We start from the raw sequence: 18571 nt of genomic DNA, 5'->3' as shown, positions 1-18571 counted from the left end.
GGTCACAAGACACCGGACAACTTGAGAGATAATTCGAGTACCAAGGTTTAATTTTACACTTAAAAGGCTGCATACATCCATGTAAAAAATACAGTGTGGCAAACACATTAAACACACATTCGGGTCACTCCGTTTCCGCTGAAAGACGCTTCACAATAAAACCCCTTAAGACTTTATAAAACCAGCGGCGCATCCAGACGATGCGGAATCGGCTTATGGAGATTTGCAGGATGAGAAACGGGGCTGTTTGAGATCTGCGGGGGTCAGTCTATATTAGGATAGCGAAGGTTTTGTGTATAAGGCTGTAGTGTGGCCTGGAAGCAATCGTTATCCCGCTGATCTCGTGACGTGATTAGGATTTTAACAAATAAAAAAAAAAATGAGGCGGAGGAGAGAGATGAGGAGTGAAAGGTATTGCTCTGTGATTAACATCTAGATGAAATGGGTGCATGGAGAAAGTGATTCTGTAGCACCCTTGACCGACGGACGCCGAGCCAGTCCGCTTTGGTTGGTTTTATGCCATTCAGAACAAACGGAAATTATTTGGTTGCAGCGTGGACGGGGATTTGGAAGTCCGTGGTTACGACGTGGGCTGAAATGAGGTGTGGACGGTTTAGGGCTGAAACCTAAACCGGTGCAGTAGTTTAGTGAGTGGTGGTGTAGTGTACCGGCTGTGAGCTAGTCAGGCCGGGTTCTCTTCACAGCTCGTCGCCCAGGTGAGACTTCCTGAACTCGTCGCCGGTCAACTTCTCCTGAGCCTCCTTCATGCTGGCTACGACTGCGGACGAGACACATCTCGGATATCATTTTCATTACAAAAGCGGTGACATCACAGTGTGGAAAACACGTTATAGCAAGCCACATTGCTCACGTCCAGGGGCGAGTCCGGCGTGAAATGAAACTGAAACTTTTGCGAGATTCAGGATGTTTTGAATAACGCAATGGGAAGTTGAACACTGCACCCACAAACACCAAGAGCATTTGATTTCTCAGAATGAGCTCCATTTCACCAACTCACCTTGATCAGCGTTGCTGTAGAAAAACTTGTAGTTTGGGTTTCCGTTCTTGTTGGTGATCTCAGGATGGACTTTACCGCTGGGATCTATGAGAGGAAACAAAATGACCTTGATGATGAGGGTAATAATATTCATAACAGTACTGAGACGTACGTATTATTCCGCTTGATGCTTTGATATTCAGCATGAGTCTGCAATCCTACGCATCAATATCATGTTCTCCGTGATACTCCTATCAACAACACTAATAAAAAAAAACACAGAAAAACTAGTTTGTTTTTACCTAAAAAGATTATTCTGGGAATGTAGCCTCCGTCTGGGCTGAAGGCATCGTCTTTCGGCTCTTCTTCATCCTTAGAGTAAGAACATTTGGATGAGAGTTATTCCACATGTACTGCTCAGACAAATACAGATGAAGTGCGATGGAATGGAGTTAAATGCAGAAAAGACTAATAATAGATTAGAAAGTGTCAAATATAGAATATACTCCTACCAGGCAAAACATTATGACCACCTGCCTAATATTGTGTTGGTGCTGCCCAAAACAGCCCTGACCCGTCATGCACTGTGTATTCTGACCCGTTTCTATCAGAACCAGCAGTAACTTCTACTTCAACAGTAGCTCGTCTGTTGGATCGGATCACACGGGCCAGCCTTCGCTCCCCACGTGCATCAGTGAGCCTTGACCGTCCATGACCCTGTCATCAGTTCACCACTGTTCCTTCCTTGGACCACTTTTGATAGATACTGACCACTGCAGACCGGGAACACCCCCACAAGAGCTGCAGTTTTGGAGATGTTCTGATCCAGTGGTCCAGCCATCACAATTTGGCCCTTCATCAAAAACTCGCTCAAATCCTTACGCTTGTCCATTTTTCCTGCTTCTAACACATCAACTTTGAGGACAAAATGTTCACTTGCTGCCTAATATATCCCACCCACTAACAGGTGCCATGATGAGGAGATCATCAGTCTTATTCACTTCACCTGGTCATAATGTTATGCCTGATCTGTGGGTACTGTAGAATTCTGAATGGAATATAGAAATATAGAATTAACAAATGTCATTTGTTTATGGAGTTCATGCATTTCTATCAGGTTAGGGAAACGTGTGTAAAAATAAGTGAATGGAGAATGAAATGAAAGACAGAACTGAATATACAATAGCGGATAGAGAGAAAGAAATATAGAGCGGAACGTAGATGTAGTTAGGTTTTGAAATATAATAGAAGAAAAAGTTACGTATTGAAAATAGAACCAGGGAAATTTCGTGTGTAATAGAGAACAGACGGAACGACCTACAGGATTTATGCAATTGAATTAAGACTAGAATATAGAAAGTAGTGGGAGTACAGAATAGAATATTTTAAATGGAATTTAGAATGGAGGTGCGAATAGAATACAGAAATGACCGGGAATATAGAATGGAGCAGCGAATGGAGAATGGAGAGGTTGAGTAATTACAGAAGACGACGGATTTTAATAGATTATAATATGGAATAGAATTGAATTTTGTATAGAGTATAGAACGGAAGTTTGCATAAAACGTATGAAGGGCTTGTACAAATTAGGGTACAGGCTATAGAGTGCAGAATTTAGAATTTTATAAGAAGAAATATGGAAAGGAATTTAAATGAAGAACGAATGAAATGTATTCTTTATTAGAGAAAGGAATATAGAATGAAGTGGAATTCAATGAAATGGAGAAGTGGGTGTTTAATATTGAATATAAAATGATCTGAAATAAGAAACAATTTGATTTGTAGAAAGGACTGGAATTTAAAGTAGAGAGTTTTGAATAGAAATTATATATATATATATATATTTATTTATTTATTTATTTATTTATTGTAAGAAGAGGTCAAGGCTGATTCTCTCACCTCCAAGTTAACCATGACGAAGTTGTGAGCCAGTTCAGAGATCTCCTTCGACTCTGAGAACTTGGGCTTGAGTGCTTTTTTTTGGAAAAAGGAAGTTGAATAAAAAGAAAAAGAAAGAAAGGAGGGAAAAAAAACAACATTCTGGGTGAACGCCAGCAAAACCAAGAGCCACAAACTCTCTTTCTTTTTTAAAACAAATCACAGAGAAAATTGCAGAAGTTCAATTTATTAAAAAAAAAACACCGCGGACTACACGTGCACGTGGAAATCTCAGCGGTCAGAGAAACACAGTTACCTTTGCAGGCTCCACACCAGGTCTTATGAATGATGACCATCACTGGAAGTCCACTGTATACAGGACGAGGGACGAGAACACACAGAAAAGTCATTATTATCTTTTGATTCAAGTGTGTGTGTGTGTGTGTGTGTGTAGTGTTTCCTTTAACAGCAGTGAAGGGTTATAACACTCGCCCGAACACTGTATATGGTTTCTATAGCAACTGATCGTTCACAGGGACATGCACACCGGTCTAACGATTTAGAGAATGGTCCATTTTTGGACAGTGGAGTACAAGCTTTATGGTTTCTGTGGTTCTTAATCATTTCAAGAGCAAAGAAAGAGAAAATACACAGATCAGGCGTAACATTATGGCCATGAAGTCATAGGTGAAGTAAATAAGACTGATGATCTCCTCATCATGGCACGTGTTAGTGGGTGGGATATATTAGGCAGCAAGTGAACATTTTGTCCTCAAATTTGACGTGTTAGAAGCAAGAAAAATGGACAAGCGTAAGGATTTGAGCGAGTTTGACCAAAAGGGTCAAATTGTAATGGCTAGACCACTGGATCAGAGCATCTCCAAAACTGCAGCTCTTGTGGGGTGTTCCTGGTCTGCAGTGGTCAGTATCTATCAAAAGTGATCCAAGGAAGGAACAGTGGTGAACCGGTGACAGGGTCATGGACGGTCAAGGCTTACTGATGAACGTGGGAATGGAAGGCTGGCCCGTGTGATCCGATCCAACAGACGAGCTACTGTTGCTCAAACTGCTGAAGAAGTTACTGCTGGTTCTGATAGAAAGCTGTCAGGATACACAGTGCAGGATGGGTCAGGGAAACAATATTAGGCAGGTGGTCATAATGTTATGCCTGATCGGTGTAAATGAAGACAGTTTGCTGAAGTAACATGATTTATTCACATGTTATGTTTTTGCGATGATGTACAAAAAATGAAAATGAAACACAAACATTCTGGGTAGGGGGGAAAAAAAAAAAGAAAGAAATAACTTGGTTGCGCAAGTGTGACTGCACTTTAAAGCACGGGTCATGTGACTGCTGTGTAATCGTGAACATGATCCTGTAGGAGTTTCTTCCCATATTCTGAATGTTCAAGAGTCAGCACAGAGCTTAGAAAGCACATGAGAACACGTGGAACACGGTGAAGGCCATCGTGTTAGATAAAAGCAACAGAGAGACGTCACCAAGAACAGGACGTTCCTCCAAATATACACTGTATTGCCAAAAGTTTTGGGACGTCTGCCTTTACATGCACATGAATGTAATTATGGAGTTGTAACCCCGCACTTTGTAGCTCTAACAGCTTCAACTCTTCTGGGAAGGCTTTCCACAAGGTTTAGGAGTGTGTTTAGGGGAATTTTTGACCATTCCTCTAGAAGTGCATTTGTGAAGTCAGGCACTGATGTTGGACAAGAAGGTCTGGCTCACAGTCTCCACTCTAATTCATCCCAAAGGTGTTCTATCAGGTTGAGGTCAGGACTCTGTGCAGCCAAACTCACTCATCCATGTCTTTATGAAGCTTGCTTTGTGCACTGGTGTACAGCCCAACCCCTGAATTCAATGAGGGGTGTCCCAAAACTTTTGGAAATATAGTGTAGATAAAAGGACAAGGTGACGACTTATCAGTAATCCACAGTAGTAACACACACACACACCTCGCTTCTGCCTCTTTCTTCCCATCATCCAGGCTTCTCCAGTGAATATGATCCCCAAATCCTGAAAACAAAAAAAACAGCTTAAAATCTAGTGCACCTGCATAACCGGAAGTAAAGAAAGGCTCGGTCCCAAATCGCTCTTTGTTTCCTATCTAGGCGCACTATATAGCGCAGTTCGGACACAGTGACCTGTAGTGCCCTTTCCGAATCAGGAAGGTATTCCGTCTTAATTTTTAATTGATAAATTAACACAAAGCAACAAAAAAAACTGAAATAAATAGTACCTCCAGTACAAGGAAATAATTTACGACTATATTAAATGTAATTAATATTTTTAAATCTATATAAAATGCTAGCTAGTGTTGACAAAAAGCCGGTACCAGAAATTAGCTTAGGTTCATTTTTATTTTTTATTTAAAATACAACAGCTTTATCAAAGGGAAAAAATATATAAAAAGATATATTTTTAAAACAGCGTTAATATACTGTATAACATTTTATATTTTAGATGTTTTATATGGTTAACGCTAACTCGCGACGATAGCAAACTGACTTAGCTAGCTAACGTTAGCAAGCGTTCCATTTATTTATATGTGATATAAAACGTACCTCTTCCATCTCCCTCCGCGGAAATCCCTCCGAACAAAATGACAAGGAAAGAGACGTTAATTAAAAACGACTGCATGTTATTTATTATTGTTGTTGTTATTATTGTTCACGCGTTAGCATTAAATGCTAGCCCTAACTAGCTCCAAGCCTCGGCTTCGGAAAGTGGAGGATTTCTCAGTTCTGCAGGACATCCTATTTGTTTCCCGCGTTCCAAATGACCATCTGTTTTACACGTAGTGCACTAGGAAGGAGGTGAACCGCACTGAGTGCAGTGCACCTATCTAGTCAGTTAGGGGTTGTTTGGGATTACAGCAGCGGTTGCAAATTTCAGCGCTATAGGGACCGTTTTGAATGTGATTTGCCTCTCAAAATTCTTCGTTTGTGTTTAGAACAAAATGTAAATAAATTGTAGAGATGACGTAAATGTTTAAAATTTAATTTCACTATATTTCTATTACCAAAATTATGTTCATAATTGTTCAGAATATGTTTTATATTCCAGGCTACAAAAGGAGGTTTAAAAGTGAACACAAATAATTTTAAAATTACAATATATATATATATATATATATATATATATATATATATATATATATATATATATATATATATATATATATATAAATTAAATATTAAAATATTTATGAAATTAAAAATATAATTATAAATTGTAAATATTTATGATAATAATCTAAAATGATAATAAATTAAAAATGTAAATATTTAATGATGATTTTAAATGATAATACATTTTTAAAAATTAAATATTTTCATAATAATGATTTCAAATGATAATATATGATAATTTAAGATTTATGATGATTTAAAATGGTACATTATAAATGCAAATATTTATGAAAATAAATATTATGTAAAAATAAAAAAAATAGTAATGATACATTTTTTAATTCTACCAGAGCCTTGTTTTTTTCCAAATAAATAAATAAACAAATCAAGACTTAAGTCAGTTTTGCTAGCTTATTATAATTATTTAATTAATTATAAAAAATAATTAAACTCAAACATAATTATAAAATGTGCCATTATCATCCGTAGCTTAGACTTTATTCGTCTTTTTCATTATCTTTTTTTCTTTAAAATAAGGGAAAAAAATACACTAAACCCCAAAAATTTATGCTGCAACATGTTTATTTGAGAAGTCTTTCGCAAAACACCACAACATCATATGAATTCATGAATAAATAGATGCAATAAATAGGTTTAAATAACTTCACATTTTAAGTAATAGCACAAACATATATTTGGATTTGTCTGTAAGCAAAAAAATAAAAAAATAAATTATTAGGTTGCTGGTGTGGAAAGTCTTTTTAAAATAAAAACAGCTTGGTCCTGATCAGATGTGTGAGGAGTGGATGAGGTGGTTGAACACTCGGTTGATGGTGATGGTGCGGCTCTGGAAGCCTTTCAGGACTTTGCAGAGCTTCAGGCGTCTCTCGAAGGAGTTCTTGTTGTGTACAGAGATCTGTGAAGTGAATCGGAGCGTGAGTTTAGCGCCTTACACCACTAGCAATTTGACAGCCGTTACGATTCACACTGGAGACTCCTTCCATCACCATATCAACAATTGCCCACGGGTTTTAATCTGCTATATTCAACTACACGTGAGCTGCTACTATAGACACAAAAAGGTATTGGAATGAGCATTTTAATTTCACCCTGTTATGTAGATAATGAATCAACACCTTCTGACCAATCAGAAGCCAGCATTTAATAGCGATCTCGTGGAACAAAAAAGCAGTGGGAAAAATGGAAAAATGTACTGGAAATTTAAAAAAAAAAAAAATTCTTCTGAACTAAAAAAGCATAGAAAATTATAATATAACAATATATAAAATAAACAGTAAGAAGAATAAGAGTATAATAATAATAATAATAATAATAATAATAATAATAATAATAATAATAATAAAAAGAAGAAGAACAAGAAGGCAATAAAAAATAATAAAATAAAATAAATAAATAATAATAGTACATATACAACTGCCAATTGTCAGGTAATAAATAGATATAGATACATATAAATATTAATTTCACATTGTATAATATGTTTTACCTGAACCTGGGCACTGTCCAGCAATGGGGCAGCAAAGCAGCTCTGAAAAGAAAAAAATCCACACATCATATGTTTAATTTCCATTTTTCTTTATACAAAATTTTGCTTCAGCTAAAAGATTAAAATATGATATACATGAAGGCTAAAATTCTAAAATATTTGGAAACTGACTATTTGAGAAATATTACGTTCACGTGACTTCATTTTCCTTTGCGTTAGAGCAAATATTTGCTCTGAATTTCCACAGGAGGCGTCCCTGGCTAGTGGTCTGTGGTCATTTTTATCTAGCTAGCATCACTGAACGATCATCATCCTCTCCCACAGAAGACAAATCTTTTTCTCTCCTTTTTTTTTAAATTCCAGGTTGTCTGCGTTTCTGCTTTCTGCGCAACAGTTCTAATAGTTCTAAGAAGCATTGTCGCGTGTTTAGCTCATACCTGCATGAGGTTCTCGATGTTTCTGAGCACCGAGTGTTCCAGGATTCGATCCGGATCGCTGTAAGATTTAAACGTTGCCCAGTAAAACCAGAGATCTTCCAGGACGCTCTGCAGACATTCGTCCTGTGGGGCGCAAAAGTGTGGGAAAGATGACGATCTATAGGAAATCAGCTATCTAGGTGCCTATATGCTAACTAGCTATGTATTAACTAGCCTGTATAGCTATAGATAAAAGTAGTTCGATCAGAAATCGGATCATCCTGTTTGCATTCACACTCGGGTTCATCCAGTAACTCCTGAGTCCCAGAAGTCATCCCTAGAAGGCTTATGTGACAAACTAAAGCTGATATTAGCATTTTATTAGCAACAGTATCAGAACATATCCAGAGAAACGGATTTGAATCGGATTGAATGTGAACGGAATGAATACCTGCTCCAAAGTGAACTCAGGGCCTTCCAAACATACGGAGTTCTGTAGGATAAAGAGCAGAAAGCAAAGATTTTGTTTTTAATGAACGTGTCTATGAATTAAATTACTGAAATTACAAAAATTCACTAGTCTACATGAATGCTGCCCCAGAAACCAAGTAGCACGCGCCGCTTCCTTCCTAATAAGTTCGACTTCGAGACGAATTTATTTTATTTGTACTTTAACTATAAGGCGTCTTTGACAGTGTATACAAAAAAAAGATTAATTAAATAGTGGATAATTAAGCGTAATTGTTTTTAGACCAACAGAATTTGCGACACAGAGAGTAAGTTGGCTCACCATCGGCGTGCACGTGGACAGCGTCCTCGTGCTGGTTCTCAGCTCAGCGCTTTGCTCCGTGCAGTTTAATCCTCTGAACAGTTGATCCTGCACCGGAAGCCACAAACAACACTAAATTTAGTACTATGCTCATTCATTCATTCATTCATTCATTTGTTTATTTATTTATTTACGCGTCTCTTTAACTACGTACGATCTCGAGCGCATCTGTCACTTTCCGAAGAAGCGCACGACCCAGGTCCAGGCACGCCCCCCCGGAGAAATGCACGGGCACGCTGCGCGCTCCCGCGGGTCCGGCCGCGCACACGGCACACAGCAGAGACAGCAACAAATCTGCAAAGATTTCAACAGAAGAAGGGGGAAAAAAGTAAAGTAAGCAAATAAATAAGCAAATAAAAAAGTAAGTCCATAAATCATTTAGTAAATAAGTACGTAGTAATTATTTTTAAGCAAAAAATAAGAAATAAAAAAATAAAAGTAAACAAGAAATGGATAAATAAATGAACACGTTCATTAAAAACAAAATCTTTGCTTTCTGCTCTTTATCCTACAGAAGAAGGGGGGAAAAGTAAAGTAAGTAAATAAATAAGCAAATAAAAAAGTAAGTACATAAATCATTTAGTAAATAAGTATGTAGTAATTATTTTTAAGCAAAAATAAATAAATAAAAGTAAACAATAAATAAATACATTTATTTGATCACATTGAACTTCATAAGAAAACTAAATGTAACATAAAAAGGCCCCAATTATGGAACATTATATAGAAGAGAAAAAAAAGGGAAAAAAATAATAATAATAATAAATAAATAAATAAAATTACAACAACAAAAAAATTGATTAAAAAAAACAGAAACAGCACAATAAAAGTAGAAAAAAATGTAAACATTATTAGTAAAATAAGTAAGTCCAAGTAATTCCACCAATTAAATAATTTTCATATTCTTTAATATATAATATAATATAATATAATATAATATAATATAATATAATATAATATAATATAATATAATATAGAATATTTTCAGTTAATACAGAAATTTAGATAGAGAAGATTAAAACAGATGATTTTTTAATATAATGGATTAAATAGAAAATGATGATTAAATAGCTAAAATGAAGCAAATCTGTGGCAGTTCGGCTCTACTCACACTGACAGACGCTCTTCATCGTAGCTGTGATTCTAAGTGATTCTTAATTCTGGTGCCATGTTTATATAGTGTGTGTTTACCTTACATGGGGTGTTTTCCTCTAACAGCCTGATAATATTATCACTATTAAAAATGAAACTCTCTCTCTTTCTCACACACACACACACACAAACAGGGTTTTATTGATGTAATTTCCACCGAAATCAGTGATGGAGTAGTAATAGAGGGAATTAACATTCTTGCATTCATGGAGCTTAAACTCGCATGTGCAGGTAGAGAAGAACCACGTCCTATTCCTGTTACACTTTATTTCTCTTTCTCTGATTTATTCATTTAAAAAAAAAAAAAAAAAAAAAAATCAGACCCAGTTTTCAGCAAAGAAGTGAGACGAATGCTTCTTCATACAGAGCTGTTTTTTGTTTTGATTTTTTAATTCTACGATCTGTCTAACATCTGCAGGTTTTTCCACCGCCTGCTTTAGCCTCAGATTTCTGTTCTTGGCTGATAGGAGAGACGAGATCTTGCTGTCGTAGCTCCAGGTTCGATGAGTGATGGTTCGGCCATCTGAGTTACTTGACCTGGCTCTAAAAAGCTTATTTTATAGAAAATTAATCAACACCTTCTAGTGTAATATCACTAAAAACTGTGATATTACATAACGAGGGAAGAAAAAACAAATACAGAAGTGACGTGAGATTCGTTTTAACAGAATCGCTCTGTCTGACAGTGGAAATTGCCAAGTCATACTTGGCAAATGAAAGTGAAAATACGTGACGCATCAACATTTCACACATGAGAAGAAACATAAAGGGCAACATGGCATTTAAACAGGCAATTCTTTCTCTATTTCTTTTGACAGCAGTTTGTATTTGCATACATGAATCTCGTTTAGGACGAATAAATCACAAAATGTCAGAAATCGTATTGATGGACTTGTTTTTAAACCTTTCATGGGACATGCTTTGAAACCGAGGAATTGAGAAGTTGAGGAAACACAGGGATTGTCCCCTGTTATGAATACGGCGTCTTGGCATGTCTAGTCATTCCTCAGATAGAATGTGGACCTGTGAGTAATCACTCGAAATGATCTCAGCTGCACCTACAGCAGCCCTGTGCTTCCCTGAGTACATTACTAACCTTTATCCAGAGCTACGTGCTTTTCACATCGTTATACAAACAAGTGGCAGAAATACCCCCAAAAAAGGAAGAAAAAAAACCAGAGTGGGATTTAAAGTTTGAAACCACAGGATGTGAAAAAAAAAGTATCTAGATTTTCTAGCAGACATTAAGGGGGGGGGGGTACAGCACTGTCTATGTGTTTTTAATCAAGCAATATTTAACAATGCCCCCCCCCCCAAAAAAGACATTTTCTAGTGGCCGCGGAGAACCTTATAGCTGCTCTAATATAGGCGATAACAGGAACTAAGCAGTTTCAAGGACGTTCCGATTGGTGTCAAGGTGAGAAATGAGAAAACCGCCGCTACACCACCAGCCTGAACCGATACCCGGTTGTAGCCTCAGGTTCCGCTTCATAGTTCCGCAAGCGGAACCGTAACAATAAACGGATAAAAAAAAAAGTCAATGAAAAACAGTCAGTGAGAACATAGAAAAGAGACGATGAGTTTATGATAAGAGTCCGGCGTACGAGACCCTGTGAACGATCGGTTACTAGAGAAACGATAACATCCCGTGATTTGCCTCAACGCCTTCTCAACAAGCAAGAATTTGACACACACACACCGCTGTGGTATAATATTTAATATTTCTTCAAAAAAAAAAAAAAAAGGAAAGAAATGACCACCTCGGAGATGAGAAATGTCTGCAAGGAAGTTGTTTATTGAGCGATTGTTAATTCAGCGTTATCCGACTCCACACTTCAAGACCTTCCGATTTCATCCGAAGATTTCTCACGCCGCTAGGAAATGGATTTTTGCTAGGTTTCCTGATAACCGATCAGATTTCTCATGCAAGTTATTGTATTGATGGAAGCTTAAGTAACTAAGCTAACTATAGTTAACTATAAGACCATAACATTGAAGTTCTATAAGTTGTAGGGACTAACTTAGCTAACTAGAAGTTAACTAGCAATTAAAAAGAACTAACAATTGTAGCTGGAAAGAAGTGAGCTTTTATACCACATCAGCTCATTTCTAGGTTTGCTAAATGCTTCAAATCGGCTAGGTTCGTGATTTCATCATACGGGATGAATGGGAGTGAACTTTAGCTGCTATTCCCTACATTGTGACATGGCCTTGCTTTAGATGTCAGCCAATGGAAATTAGTTTATCGTGAGAAACCACACTAACAAACTAAAGTTTATTTCCTTTTATTGTTGTTGTTGAATCCGGCTTCATTACTGGAATGTCAGTTGGCTTGATCTACTTTAACGTAAGAAATTTTTGACAAACACTACGGCGACATTTTCACCTGAAGGCAGTTAAAACTTTAGCTATATTTTAGAAATTCCCGTCAGCTCGAATCTCTTAACCCCTGCTCGAACACTGGAATGTACCTTACGCTTTAAAGATGGTTGCTTGATATCATGGAGAAAACCGTTAAACTAGCTCTGGTTATGACGCTGATGGTGTGTAGTTTCGCTAACTCGTATTGCCTGAGAATTTAGCGTGAGGGACAATGTCAGCGTGATTAATGCAAAATTTTTTGCGGTGATGTAAGCGATTTTTTTATTAGTTCAGGAGGGAAGTCTGTCTTATATCATGACATGCAGGGACTCTGGATGGGAACGAAACCTTCAGTAATCTCTTTACCCTGCTTCAGCATCTGGCTTCAGAAAATCTGTGGGAACTGAGAAATGCAAGTGATCCGGATCATTTGAGCTTATTTAGAGTCGTGTTACAATCTCAACCTAAAACATCGTCCGTAAATAAAGCGAAAACGTAGTGATTTTTTTGGTTAAAAAATAAAAAATTAAAAAAAAAAATGCTTCACGATTTCAAAAGTCTGGCAGTTAATTAATTAATTAATTAATTAATGAGCTAAAACGTTAAAAAAAAAAAGCCAAACATTTTAAAGAATACGCTGTATTTCTGTCAGCCTTCACTTAAACCTCTGCGAATCCTAAATGTTTGTCTTTTGTTTGTGGGATTAAAATGAGTAAAATTGCTAGAATTTAAATTCAGCGGCTACAGGGCTACGACTGTGTATAGAATTGTAGCCACAGCGGTTGAAGATTCTAGCTACGGAATTCTCAAGTTATCACCATGATCATAACTCCATAATTGTAGAGACTAGAATTGTAGAATTTGTAGAGAATTTCCGTGAATTCTACGATTTGCGACTAGAATTAGAACTCTACCCTATAAAATGATCGAGTTATGGGTCTGATGAGAGAAATGCTGGAGTTGTTATAGAATTATGACTGGAAATGACAGAATAGCTCGAATTTTAGAATAGATCGATAAGATTATTATTATACACTTACAAAAATAATGATATAATAGCTAGATTAATAGAGTTTTAGCTAATTTAATTAGAATTCTATCCTTCAAATTTCATTTCTTGGATGGATTTTATGGCATGTTTTTTTTTTCGCGCTGAAATTTGCTTCGAAGTGGTTTGTCTATGATATCAAACAAATTCACCGCGGTTTGTTGCATTTCTTGATGATCCACGTCACCCTCAGCACCATGCAGGCCGTACAGCTCATCACGACCCTGCAGGTCTTCCACCGATGACCTTCTCCATTCCCCTGCTCTACCATGGGCAAGCGCGAAAGCTCACGGCATGACTGATTAACACATGAAGCTTGGAACACATAAAAAGAGACACGCGTGTCTAGTTAAGCTGAGTTGCGAGCGCTATCACAACACTAACGGCTCTTGAACCGCTCCGGAGGGGGTCAGGAGGGTCACAGGGAGCAGGCGCCTTTTCTTTTGGACATGTGTCTCTGCTCTCTGTGCGCATGCCTGAAGGGAAAAAAATAACACAGTGATTCATTTGAGTTGATTCTTTTAAGTGACTCAAGTGATTCGATTCAATGGATTCAGAACCGTACTTCAGTAGATTCAGAACCATACTAAAAAGCAAAACGAGTCTTTCTGACCTGGTCAGGTCTTCCACGTCCACCAGCATGGCGTCCTGCTCCACGTGAAGCTCGTCTCTCAGGAGCAGCAGCTGCACGAGCTCCTCGTTCAGACCTGAAAACCATCGATGCGCTTTATCATCGAGCGTCAGATTGAGAACTTTATTTCCATCTAGATGTCGTGTGAATTTCACCTTGTATCTGTGAGTGGAGGTCGTTGGTGATGACCTGTAACTGCCCCAGGCTCATGTCTCTCAGGTCCCCGGGCCTCAGACTCCTCTTCATCAGACTCTCACTGATGTGTGGCATGTGCGGCAACTGCGACGACACCCCAGAGGTACACACACTCAGACACTACTTATTATTATTATTTACTATAAGTATATTGATAACAATCTCTGGTTATGTACATAACATGTATCACTGATTCTTATAAATCCACTTGCTTATCCACTTATGGATGCTAATGGATATTACAATTGAAAGCAGAAGTGTGTAATTGGTGTAATTCTCTATTGGATCAATTTCCCTTCACTGCAGAAAGGACCGAAAAACAAATGTTGAATTGTCTCATTCATAAAAAAAATTTGTCAGGAGGGCCCCATTATTTTAGCCCACAGTGTTAGGGTTCGGGACTGCCCTCGACGGTGCACTTTGACTATCCCCGAGCAAACAGAGTAGTGCCAAGTAGAGAAGTGTATTAAAACACTCGTTACGGTGGGATTTGGTCTCGGTGCTCTCATGGCGTTCAAGTGATGAGTGATGTAAACCTTCTGTGTCACAAAGAAGTCATAACCACGAGTTTTTTGGACTGTCAGTTTCCACATTAAACCGTTTTCATAGAACTAATTCGTTTCTGCGTTCTGGTGTACTCCAATTCTCAAAAAGAAAAAAGAAAAAAAAAAAGGCACTGAAATACACTGATATGTCCAAAAAAAAACAGAAGTGCTCTCGATGACCGGTTTCATTTTTAGCACCCATGGTAATGGTCAGCATTTAAATGCACAAAATGTGTGTGTTTGTGTGACTGACCAGATCGGCCACCGGAGACCTGCGGTGTAGCTGCACGTGTCTCTCCACCTCCACCTGCATGCGTGCCATGGGCCGAGCGAGAGCCAGAGCACCGCGGGCTTCTTCCTCAAGCCGCCGCTGCAGCCGCCAAAACTCCCCGTCCTCTTCCTCTTCCTCACAAGTGTCCCGGTCCGAGAGCGACGAGCTCTGCTTACTCTGCACATCAACAAAAATGCCTACGGTCCACTTACACTGCTCAGGAAAACATATCTATACACAGCATGAACCCACGTTAGTTGTTCTTAGAGCCCGGAATCCAGGACTGTCCAATAATTTTGGACTTTTAGGTCAGTCACTATTCTTTCTATCTTCAACCTCAATAAATTCATCCCATGTGTAGCTTATATCGTGTTCTGTACATTTGATAGTATCTAAAATGCAGGTACCACAGGAGACAAGGGCGTGTCGAGACTCGTCTCCGTCCTGCTGTCCTCGGCGTCGCTGTCCTTATCGCTGTTGCTGTCGTTCACGAAGCACACCTGCAGGTTCACGCCATTCTGAAACCTGAAGCAGGACCAAAACAAAGTCTCAACAGGTGTTTTTATTTATTTCATTTTATTCATACTGACTCATACACAGTGGAACCTCAGTATACGAATGCCCTCCCTTATGAATTTTCGCCTTAAGAATTGAAATTTTGCAAGAAATTTCCATCGACATACAAAGCACTTTCGGCATACGAATAAACCAAACCCGTACCCTGGCTAAGTCGCGCGTACATCCGGGAGCCGTTCTATACTTCTTTGCATCAGTGGAAAGCTAAGCGAAGCCAACCAAAGCGACTTTATTTGTAGTCAGTGAAAGCTGTTTGGAAAGAGTCAACCACGATACCAACGTTGCCGTCAACATGCGTTCAGAAGCTAGGTGATTTTTCGGGTGTTTTTCCATTGACAGATTCAGGTCTGTTCTATTTTTAGCCCAAGCTTGGTGGCACGACTTCCTGTGAGGAGCCTTGACATGGAATGCTTGGCTTGGGTCACTTATTTCGAAGCAGCCATACAGTTTACATACGCTTCGGATTGGGAATATCGCTCATATGGGAAAAATCGTAACACAATACAAATTTTCTCCTTGAGAACGAGTTAAATTCATACACCAGGGTTCCTCTGTATATTGTTAGAAAAAGAAATCTCCTGTAGCTCAGGGGTATAGATATTTCTTTAAAACCATTGAATGATTCCTGATATGCACGGGGCACTTTTTAAAAAATTCACACTCAGGCTTTAATGTTGGAATTTTCTTGTTTTTATGTTTCGTCCATATAACTGTGTCACGCATGAAACTGGGGCATTTAACCAATTTCCTGTGAATGTAAAACGATTTACACCAGAAATGCAAGGGGAGGAAAATGGGTTGTTTTTCCTGCTAGCTGCATGCTAACACGTCAGAAATTTAACTTCATGACCATTATCCCCAGCATCCCACCCCACCCCTCCACCCCCGGCAGGATTCCATGAAAACGAAAGCGGGGGGGGGGGGGGGGGGGGGTTGCAAAGGGGCATGTGGTATTAAATAAAAGTTTAATTATAACAAAATTGTGATGAAAAGGTATTAAATTTAGCACATATTACTGTTCATGTTTAATTACAAAATATTATGTTCTCTAGTTTATTGTTGACCGAAGCGCCATTGTGCCCTCTTGTGGCGAAAAGGGTCAATAAACGTTAAATGTTACTGAGGTAGCCTGTCATTAAAGGTGCTGTCTGTTATTGTAAAAGTGACTCAAGTTTCCTAATACACATATATAGTTACTAATATACTTTAGAATAATCGCGATTTTTAACACCACCATGAAACAGATGACGTTTTATTTCTTTCTTTCAGGCGTTCTTTTTGCATTTTTCCAGCCCAGAAACAACACAAACAACCATTTGTGTCTTGTCTGTTGTAGCTGATACACAAAGCATATTTTTTGAATTGGTTGGTTAAAATGGAAGGAAACTGCCGCAGATTTTAATCGTAACACAGCAGCGCAGGCTGTGGAGGGCCGTAAAAATGTCGAAACGCTCCTTTAAGACGCTAGGAGACGAAGACAATCTGAGCAAGTTATATAATCAGAGCACACACACACACACACGATACACACCGTGGGGATGGGCAGCTGTTGCTGGCGAAGAAGACGGGCCCGTCGTCATAGAAACTGCCCAGGGCCAGTTTCTGTCTGATGGACTCCCTCTCGATCCTCTGGGCCTTCATTAAAAAAAATAAATGTATACTTTAAATCAGCCATGGCATAGTTTGCGTTGGAGTTTTAATTGTAAATGTCGCTCATAAATATTCTATTTCCATATGAAAATTTACAATATACAAATCTGCATACAATATTTCATATCAGGAAGGCCACGCCTCTGGGGGGTGGGGCAAAGTGATGTCAAACTGCTTTAAAAAGACCGTTCTCTAAGATGGCCGCCTCAGTTATGTTCATTTTATAGATTTTTTTTCCACTGGGTTGCACAGGATCAACTGGACATGGACATGACCTCGGGGGGATATTTAACAGAAAACATTTCAGGTGAATTTTCATTTTCTATGAGAACAAATTTAGGAAAGATAATTTGTAGAAATCCCCACAGACTAAAAACAAAAAACTTATAAACATATAACCTTTAGATAGATAGATAGAGAGAGAGAGAGAGAGAGAGAGAGAGAGAGAGAGAGAGAGACAGACAGAGAGAGAGATAGAGACAGAGAGAGAGAGAGAGAGAGAGAGACAGACAGACAGATAGATAGATAGATAAACAGACAGACAGAGAGAGATAGATAGATAGATAGATAGATAGATAGATAGATAGATAGATAGATAGATAGATAGATAGACAGACAGACAGACAGACCAAGCCGTGATTACTCACAGACAGAAACAAGCACACTCATAAATGTATAACCTTTCTGTCATGACATTTCACCCATCCCTGAAATATACAGCAGGCCACACCCCTTTCTAGTGCTCTGGCTCGGACCCGGTGGAATTATTAGCCTGCGATGAATAAGCACAATTACGGGGCGTGATGTAACGCCGTCAGTCAGTCACGCTTTCTGGCACATTCTACGAGTCAGCTAATGCTTTCTGGCACATTCTCTGTGGTCAGAAAATAGCCACATTCCGGTGTCACCTTTAGCATAAACAAATCTGGAAACACCTCAGCATCAGAGGTCAATAGACATTAATGTGAAACACAATAGTGATGGCACACAGCCGAGGAGGATAAATACATGAACACCACACACACATCAAGCATCAGCTGCACATTTAAAGCATCACCGTGCGTCTCACCTGATAAACACATTTCTCCTGATGCACCATCCTTCAGCGCATGGCCCAGTGCAGCAGCAGCAGCCACCCTGCTTTCCACCGCAGTGTGTGAGAGGCTTCCTGAAGACACACACACGCACACACACACACACACACACTCACTGTGATGGGAGGAGGAAGAGTGATATTGCTCTCAGGCACTCAGGCATGGCGAAGGAGAGAGAGAGAGAGAGAGAGAGACAGACAGACAGACAGACAGATAGATAGATAGATAGATAGATAGATAGATAGATAGATAGATAGATAGATAGATAGATAGA

General features: G+C 38.6%; 3 protein-coding genes across 3 annotated transcripts; all 3 read right to left on the bottom strand.

Moving 5' to 3' along the window:
* Window positions 1-29: 29 nt before the first annotated feature.
* txndc12 (thioredoxin domain containing 12 (endoplasmic reticulum)) lies at window positions 30-5639 on the bottom strand. The gene is made up of 7 exons (XM_058394747.1): window positions 5456-5639; window positions 4847-4907; window positions 3192-3244; window positions 2897-2970; window positions 1300-1369; window positions 1019-1102; window positions 30-778 (listed from the first exon to the last, which is right to left on the bottom strand). The coding sequence occupies exons 1-7, from the start codon at window positions 5529-5531 to the stop codon at window positions 699-701; spliced, it is 498 nt and encodes a 165-aa protein (XP_058250730.1). The 5' UTR covers window positions 5532-5639; the 3' UTR covers window positions 30-698.
* A 989-nt stretch (window positions 5640-6628) lies between these two features.
* Window positions 6629-9132, bottom strand: zmp:0000001127 (interleukin-12 subunit alpha; the record flags this gene model as incomplete). The annotated part of the gene is made up of 6 exons (XM_058395609.1): window positions 6629-6938; window positions 7530-7571; window positions 7967-8089; window positions 8397-8438; window positions 8736-8822; window positions 8929-9132. Coding segments are annotated over 6 exons (627 nt in total), but the record flags the coding sequence as incomplete, so codon positions are not given.
* Window positions 9133-11701: 2569 nt separating this feature from the next.
* Window positions 11702-18425, bottom strand: zgc:153615 (uncharacterized protein LOC777747 homolog). The gene is made up of 7 exons (XM_058395311.1): window positions 18273-18425; window positions 17085-17188; window positions 15385-15502; window positions 14960-15154; window positions 14122-14245; window positions 13949-14042; window positions 11702-13811 (listed from the first exon to the last, which is right to left on the bottom strand). The coding sequence occupies exons 1-7, from the start codon at window positions 18300-18302 to the stop codon at window positions 13754-13756; spliced, it is 723 nt and encodes a 240-aa protein (XP_058251294.1). The 5' UTR covers window positions 18303-18425; the 3' UTR covers window positions 11702-13753.
* Between the last annotated feature and the right edge of the window lie 146 nt (window positions 18426-18571).

This window comes from Hemibagrus wyckioides, linkage group LG07 (assembly GCF_019097595.1).
Source record: "Hemibagrus wyckioides isolate EC202008001 linkage group LG07, SWU_Hwy_1.0, whole genome shotgun sequence".
In the NCBI taxonomy this organism is placed as follows: Eukaryota; Metazoa; Chordata; class Actinopteri; order Siluriformes; family Bagridae; genus Hemibagrus; species Hemibagrus wyckioides.
Note: the sequence above shows the minus strand (reverse complement) of the source record. Positions and strands in the feature narration are given on the sequence as shown.